Source organism: Schistosoma mansoni, chromosome 3 (assembly GCF_000237925.1).
Source record: "Schistosoma mansoni strain Puerto Rico chromosome 3, complete genome".
Classification (NCBI taxonomy): Eukaryota; Metazoa; Platyhelminthes; class Trematoda; order Strigeidida; family Schistosomatidae; genus Schistosoma; species Schistosoma mansoni.
This window is the reverse complement of record NC_031497.1, coordinates 4,499,475-4,508,332: the sequence shown is the minus strand read 5'-3', so window position 1 is coordinate 4,508,332 and position 8,858 is coordinate 4,499,475. Positions and strand designations below refer to the sequence as shown.

Genomic DNA, 8,858 nt, shown 5'->3' with positions numbered 1-8,858 from the left:
ACTACTTATCACCTTTCCAAATGTGTAGCGTTTTTGGCATTGTTCCAGCATATTTGAGTTTGATTGTTTGTTGCTACGCCATATGATTAGTGATTTACTTCAGTTTCAAATGATTCTAGTAGTTTGATTTTCATCAGAAACATGTTTTTCATATAAAATAAGATGATCTGTTCTACTTTCACCGACATCGATCTAGGGTTACAGTCTTACATAATAACTTAACAATAATATTTACTGTACACTAATCTATTTTGTGCCATTCTCCTTCAGTTAGACGGTTGTTATATGCATCTTTTAGTTTTTAGGAATTTTTCATTATCTGAAGAAATGACTTCAATTGAGTCACGAAACGCCAGAAAACGTATTTTCCTACTCATTGGGACTCTAGAATTATATTACTTTTGCCTTTTAGTTTGTTACTAACCTGTATATTGTTCTCTTGACATATTTCACTATCACCGTCCCACATCGTTGATAAAATGATAACCATGAACGATGATTTAGTTTTAAAAAAATACTGACTTTATGTCAGGAATCTAAGAGAGTGACATTTACTTCCTTCAATGTTTAAATTATTATTCACAAGCAACGTAGAGCCTGGTATACATATGAATTATTTCAGGTTACCATACTAAGTGAGCACAAAACGAACAGAGGAAAGTCAAAATAATTGTGATTGGTATGAAAGTGAGAACGACTAAGTATTTGAAATATGGATTAAGGATGAAAAGCTTTGAATAGAAAAATACTGGAACTGGAAGGAGTGAGGAATGCGTCACATAGTCACAATAGGAATACATTTGGGACTTAACTGTCAAAACAGCAGTTAGGAATTGAGTGGAGTGATCATTTGGCCGTTTGCGAAGAGCTATATTAGCATGTGCCGGGAGTGGCGGACAGAAAAACAAATAAAAATCCCTGATGAATTATAAATTCTCAAAACGAGAGGTTACCATAGAAATAATATTGGACGTAGGTTGGACAAAAGTCAAGTAATTAGTAAAAAAATATACATTGAAATTAAAAAAAATAAGAAATAATTCAAGATTTCAAAAATATAGAGAACTACAATTACTAATTATTCAAGGGGCAGTATGTCCGACTATTCAATGGCTTGCTATTCATGTTGATTTACTGAAAATACGACGGTGTCCATTATTAACAGCATGATTCTCAGGACTATATCGAAAGACACTAACAGTGTGAGCTACTGATGTCGGCAGACATGAGCAGTATGTATTACTAATGGAAAGTGGAATGCCTAGAGGCAGACGGCTGAGAAAATCGAAGAGAACAAGAACAGAGAGTGATTAGTATGGAAACGAAGGAGTAACAAAGTTTGAGACAATTGATGGATATTCTGCAAATGAAGTATCGCTGTATGGTTCTCAGATCTCACCAAGATGTTCTGTAATGTTGTATCAAAATGCATTTGATCGTCCCAATTTGTGTTCTCGTTTACTATAGCTCATCTTAAATCTACTCGAACCAATTTGCTTAATTACTAGACTGCTTTTACTAAATGAATAACCAATTAAATTATCGAGTACACTAAAACGTGCTTTTAGACTACACACATACAATTTAGATGAGATATCAGTAATTCCAATGGGGAGCATCTACTTAGTGATTAACTCTAGGTTTGTCGACCAAGCTTAAATCTATATCCAGTGTGGAGGCTGATAACACTACTTACATCTGGATGGTTCAAACCAGTGAACCAGATGGCCAAATCTGAATGAGGCAGCAGCCGAAAAAATACAGAAAGCAACCAAATACCCCAAGTCTGGGAAGTCTATACCCCACTGAATCTTTACTTGTACATAAGTAGAGATATCCAAGACAGGCCAAGCCTTTATTTGACTCCGGCTTTACGAAATTTACCAATCAAGTAATAACAACAATATCACCCCATCCAATACTATAAGTTTTGTTTTATCAAGAGATGTCCAACACCAGTCGTGCTATATGAATACAACGTTCTGTTTGACATGTTTTCGAATTACGACTATCCAGAAATATTTTTATATTTGTTTTCAATAAAGGTTGGTCCGCCGACATAGAACTACAAAATAACGCTTTGATCATATTTAGAGACACCACCTTTAAGAGTACATACCAATTGAATATGCTAGTGAACTAACGTTGAATATTGAATAAATGGGCGAATTACGTATCACTTAACGGTAAACGATATCAAAAGCTTCAGTCAGTCAGTCAGTCGACAACGTAGGACCAGGCACATATATGCATCGGTCCAAGTTGCCATACCTCGTTAGCACAACAAGATGAACACCGGATCCATAGAAGTAATTAATTTAGTGGTGGTAGTATATAAAGAAAGGTTGTATATAAGGATATAGTATAGGAAGGAAAAAAGTTATGAAGCAATTTTAATCTCAAGGTTTAAGGGAAGATAAAGAGATAAAGCTTCAAGACAGTATATCTGAATTAATCACCACCAAACGTTACGATATCGCTGACAACAGCTTGACACAGGCAACCCAAAACTGAGGACAGGCGTCATACCTTTTTTAACAGAGAGAGGTGAACTTATCAATGATACTAAAGTAGTAGTACTCTCAGTAGTAAGTACAGAGAATATCGTTCGAGAATAAAATCGTAGAATAAAGGGCATAAAATAATTTCAAACCCTAAGACCAGAGGAAGGATTACATTTGCGTCATGATAATCGTATTGGGGTCAACATGGCGGTTTGTAGTTGCCTACAAAACCTCGATAAGCAACAAGTAATTTTATGGTTCGATTCTGCGTTTCCGTTTATCCACCTCTAGCTTTCGTACAAACTATTCCTATGGCAGGTTATATCGCGAAAGAAGGTAAACAGTGGTAAGATATGTCCCATTTACTTGAAATGACTTTTTAATAGCAAAACGTCACCCATCTGCGTAGAGCGATGAAAATAGATTACTTTCACATCTTTATTTGCCTTGGTTAAGCAATAAACACTATACTTGCCGAGGAAAAACATTATGAAAATATTTGCTACAACTAAGCATAGCATGGACAGAAAAATTATACTGGGAAGTAAATAAAATGATAGGAACTCAACAAAAATATAAGAGAACATATGAATGCTTGAATTTTAAATCATATGGACTAAATAAGTAAGAAAGTTCAAGTCCCATTATAGTGAGTAATATATGTGCGCAAGTACGAAAAACAAAAACTAAAAAATGTTAGAAAAACTTAAACACGAGTGACAGAAGGCACAGATTAAAAATGAATATACAATGACAAAAGCAACAAACATAAAATTCTGCAAAAAGCTTGTGTGAAGAGCAAGATGAAATAAACCAAATTATTATTCATGGTTATCAAATGTAGTCGCTCGTCCGGGATTTGATGAGACAGTTCTTGAACTACTTACACTATTATTACGATTTGATAACGGTTTTCGTAGTTGACTTCTACCAAATTGTTCATTTCCACTGGATGTGTATTTTAATGCAATGGCATTCTCCTTAACCGATGCAAATTGGTTTTCTTTCTGAGAAGTAGCGAACAGAGGGCCATTTTGCAAACGATTTGGTCCATATGGATTTTGTCGACGATTCCCAGTATTGCTGACTGTTGCAGATCCTCTCAATCCACGACGCTGGCCACAAGGCTGTGAGCGGTAGTAATTATCGCTTGACTTATTGAACTTTTTTTGATTTCCATTTTGATTTTTGGAAGGACAGATAGAGTCTTCACTCTGATTTCGTTTATGGAAAGATGAATGACTTATGGTCACTTGGTCATCTTCCTCAACAGCAAAAGTGACTAATGACTGATAATCGATGTAACTGTATGTGAATGGATAATAAGGAATCGACGAACCATTCAACCAAGATTGTCGTCTGGGATAAATGAGCAGAGGAACAGCTATAAACAGTCCACTGTTACAAGCATTGACTAGAATATCTAGAAATCCATGAGATGAGTATGGCTGGGAATATGGTTCACCGAATGCCACAGAAGCTCGGCAACATGTCTCCATACGTACAGCAAATGCATGAACGCGACCGCTATTGAAGAATGTTCGAAGTATGTGTAAATCGGGAATATCCGAATAAACAGGGAATGCGTGAGCCCAGCTAACATGAATTGCTTGATAAGGAACCCTCATATATTTAGCCCTACAAAGATGCAGACAAACATGCAAAATTATTACCTTGACGTAAACGAATATAGATTGGGGAATAAAATATATAAGAGTATCAAGGGACTCAATATACAAACCGATAGCAGACAAAATTGAAAATAAATAAGTCAGATAATCACTATTTAATCCCAAGCCACATGTGTGAAACCACTAAACATAGGATTTAAAGACAAATACTTTAATCACATTGTGAAAAATATATATATGCTATAAATAGCTATGAAGAGCACATGGGGCCAACATGAGACTAGGAAAATTTTTTTAGTAAAATGGAGTTCGATTTCTACAGACTGAGATAATCCGTTTGGTTACTTATGTCAAATAGGCAAATATAAATGTAGAACTTGGCATATGTGAATTAGTTTGTGTTCCAAGCTGTTCTTTCTACAATTTATCATGATTCAGTTAAACAGGAAAATTCAAACCTTGCTATTTTTGAGCATTTAATTTTTAGATAGAATTCCGGTAAACTGAGGTATTTGATTGTCCATAAAATATTTAACAACCGAAAAAACCACAATTAATGTTTACCCTAGATTTAATCGACAAGCTTAATAAACCAAACACTATGAAAATACTTCACAGCTGGAAAATGAACGATCATTCATAATCCACTGAGTATAATGTGATTTCTGAATCAGTAGTTTAGAGCCTTGTGAACTAATCACGCAGTTTTTAATTACGTGCAATATTTCAGCGCATATAACTTTATTCAGTCCGTAAGTCATTTAGCAAACCAAATGGATCACAGAAGCGGAACGTTAACCTCTTTCTAGTACATACATCACAGTTAACAAGTCGAAAAATATTAGCAAGGTCCTAAAGAGAAATATGGCACGATCTAATCGTATAAAACCTATGTAGACGGATGTATACACTAGTTTCACGGAGGGTGTCTAACGGTTACAACCATGATGTGGAGATTGGGATTATTTTAGTGACATCAACAATTAATCAACCATTTATTATTTTGGGGCCGCTATCTCAAAATTGTCTGTATAGAATAATTAGTATGTGTACCGTTGGATTGTGATTGGCCATTTGAAAGCAAAAGTCGCGTTACAAACCAAACAAAAGGGTGGATGATTACAATCCACAGTAGAAAATTTGGGATGAAAACTAGAAACCAATTATTTGTTCGAAGGGAAACACCAGCCACTTCGGTTTATTAATAACTCGCTTAAATTCTAAGTCTGTAAGAGACCCTTCACTTGATAGAAAGGTTTAAGGAAGAATAGTCTATACAGTTTTTCAACAGCCTTACAGTAATTAATTTGTAGAACTCCGCGTTCATCATCACAAGTAAAATGTAAGAAATCTACTTGATGAATAACTGGATAGTATTTTGAATGGTAAATACGAGTGAAAATCACAATATTTAGTTTCATATTTTACTACGCGTTTTGTGGATAGTAAATTTCCAAAATCTGAAGTGGAGTAAACATAGTTTACGATCGCGGCGCAGCCTAGTTATTAAGACACCTAATTTTCAAATATTCAGTTGTTCAAACACCGCTCAATTTGCTTTTATTTGAGATGATGCACTTGGTCCACAACTACGTAAGAGGACTGTTAAATACAGAAACCATTGAAAAAGCAATACAATTGATGTAATAAATAGAAATCCATAAACATTTGACGCAGATAGGATATACAGAATTTTTCACGTACATCTATTTAAATTGTCAGAAAATAATCTTAAAGGAAAGATCATTTTAACTTGAACTCCATAAATTAGTACAACTAACCTGATTTTTCTTAATTTATTTAGTTGCACAACACCGAATGTCCCATGGTCTAGCAAATAGTAGAACGCTACCTTTGGCCAAGTAGGATAAACACTAATTATGAGTGCTCTTGCAAATCCTTGACTGTGGGGAACTACAGCAACTGTTCCTGATGTCACCGGTTCACAAAGTTGCATACGGTAATTATTGTTGGTCGAGTAGTCTGTTTCAAGCTCTGCCTGCATAACTAAATAGTTGTTGTACTCTTCGTCAGGTACTGTTACGAACAATTCCTTCGAACCGTAAAGACTACGAATCTGCACCGGAACCGGTTCACCAAGAGGAAGTTGACGCTAAATGTCTCTATTATATTCAGGAAAAATACTAACCTTCAGTTGGTTTGGGTTGCCAATTGTTGTCTTGGAAGGTCTCATTCTGAATCGATGGGATACCCAACGTAGCACATCATTTTTGTGTCTAAGTGGGCATGATAACTTGAAGATCAGAGTATCTTGTTTTCCTGGGCAAGTATTTAAACTGAATTCGGCTTCCCATACATTTCGCAGCTCTCTAACATTCCTGAGAAAAGTTGATAAAAATAAAGGAAACTCACTTTCCTAGCCGCCCTATTAAAACGCCACCCATGTAGGCAGGTATTAAAAACGTCTCATGCCAGATATCTCTATCAACTACCTGGGCCCACATATCACTGGGAATAAGCACTCTTGGCAAAATTTTGCCATCCAACTCTTCGGGATTAGCTTCATAAATGTCATTTGAAGGGTCACTAAAACCTTCGGGTGGAAGGGTAATTCCACAAAAATCACAATTCGAGTCGGGCGTCAGTGCTCGGTCAGATTCGGATCCTGAGACAGAACTACTGTTCAGGGTAGAAACTACTGTTTGACTGGCTGCCATTGTTAAAAATGCGGGTACTGGGTCGGAGGAAGTTAACGCTACTGGTAGTAGTGATTCCAAGAAAGAAATATTTTCCAATTCCAAGTTTTGTTCTTTTAAGGCTACTAAACGTTCGTCAGTAAACTTTATCTGTACACCAAAATAGGATCTCGGTTGTGCCTTAACAAAAGCGGCTGTGTGAATGTTAAGTGGATCGGTGTATTCAATATCAATCAAATCCTAACAACGGTAAGTGTAAATTTGTCACTACTTGAAAAGCAAAAGATTCCTCGTAAGACTTCGTAACACTGGCGTCTGATTGTGACGAAGATGCAGGATGCTCAATAACTTTTACCGATTTAGTACTGATGGGCGCCCTACGCTTACGTCTTTTGCGATAGCAATTAAGCAGATATATCAAAGTAACAGCACAAGTAGAGTATATAACCAGCCTACTTGCTGTAGGCATGCAGTAAACTTCACTCCAAACCTGTTAAACTAATTTTTTACAAACAAATAACAAACTTGCTACCTAAACTAAACTTGTTGCGTCTACAACATGCAATACATGCGTGATTTCGAGAGTCCCGCAGTACCACATTCAACAACGAAAACAATGTCTGACATGCATCGTGGAACAATGAACCAGTTTCCTGTTTATACAACAAATATCCCACATGAACTATTTGCATAGTTCACTTAAATTTACTGGCCTACTCACCTTGTTAGTGATGAGTAGTTCAGCTGTCTTCAACAAAATATGACTCCAAATGTTTGTCCACAAAGTGCAGGTAGTTATGAATGGAATAGAAGCTTTCGTAAAACAATGTTTTGTGAATAGTGGCAATGGATCATCAATCCCTTCATGCAGATCCGCAGGTATAGATTAAGACAAACATGCATAAACGTTTTTTTCCGAAGGACAAACAGTTCCCTTGTAGTGAACTGCTTTTTTCAACAAGAACGCGATTGGTATAATAGAAACAATTATTATTATAACCAATTGTACCAGCGATTGTTTCACTGTACTTGTTAAACTGTATCAAAGTCACTTCTCGTTCCGCTCTCCATCTTGTTGGTTCGAACTTTCTTACGCTCTGCTCTTATTGCCTGTAATCTTTGGTACGTCTCGGTATTCATTCGATACCACGAGATTGCCAATAAATATAATCTATCTGGACCAGTTACAGTCTTCTGGTTTGCGAGCTATCAAAGGGACTAAGTCGTTTTTGGGCGCGTAATCTCATTGTAGTGGGGATCATAGTCCATCAAGACTCGACTCCATCTACACCCTAACTCTCCCTATAAAAGCTTTGAATTTTGAATATATAACGCTGGTCTACCTCCACATTGATTGATCAGGTTTCTTCTCAAACGACTGTAGACAAGTTGCTTGAAATACTTATGATTTTGAGAACTCCCAAAACTTGATTAATCGTAAAAAGCATACATACCATCCAGTCGGCGATATTTCACGTCTACCTTGTGACTAGTCCCTTGAAGTTTGTGATAAGGCTCGACCTAAATAAATCAAGGAGTAAAAGATATTTACAACATTTTAACCCTGAGTCCCTCGTACCCTAAAAGTTGTAGATTTATTTCTTTAAGTGTTCCACGTAGGATTAGATTTTAAGAATACCAACTGATTTGATGAGCTTCAAAGTACTCTTATCCTCTTGAAATGAAATACGGCTTGTGTACTCTAAGTAGTGTAGAACAAAGACACTGAAAATTAGGCATAAACCCAAACTGGGGATGAGTTTCAAATATCCTAACTCAAGGTTGGGCCTCACGTTATTTTCGTCACACCTAATGCATTATTTTATGTATAGAGAATACAGATCCCAGGACCATTTTTTCTCTAACCTAATTCCAAATGGCGAACTCTGTAGGACACATATTGGTCGCATTATGTTACAGGTGGATCCACTGACACATTTCACATCTAAAAGTCTGTCGGCCACAATTTACTAAATTTTTAGCCTATTCAGATCCTTTGGAAATGCTTGTCTATCCATGTCGTTGTAGACCTATTCCCACAGCTTCGTAACAGAGAAATGTAAAAC

General features: G+C 36.3%; 1 protein-coding gene across 2 annotated transcripts; it reads right to left on the bottom strand.

Annotated features, from left to right (window-relative positions):
* Positions 1-2,925: 2,925 nt before the first annotated feature.
* On the bottom strand, positions 2,926-7,414 carry Smp_097090.1 (hypothetical protein; the record flags this gene model as incomplete). 2 transcript variants are annotated; one of them, XM_018798963.1, is made up of 6 exons in its annotated part: positions 7,325-7,414; positions 7,064-7,282; positions 6,509-7,032; positions 6,285-6,474; positions 5,917-6,248; positions 3,326-4,142 (listed from the first exon to the last, which is right to left on the bottom strand). In XM_018798963.1, exons 2-6 carry the CDS (start codon positions 7,259-7,261, stop codon positions 3,326-3,328), a joined length of 2,061 nt encoding a protein of 686 aa, XP_018650800.1. In that variant the 5' UTR covers positions 7,262-7,282; positions 7,325-7,414. The 2 variants fall into 2 exon arrangements, with proteins under 2 accessions (XP_018650801.1, XP_018650800.1); XM_018798965.1 differs by having other exon boundaries at positions 2,926-4,142; positions 6,509-7,414.
* Positions 7,415-8,858: the final 1,444 nt, after the last annotated feature.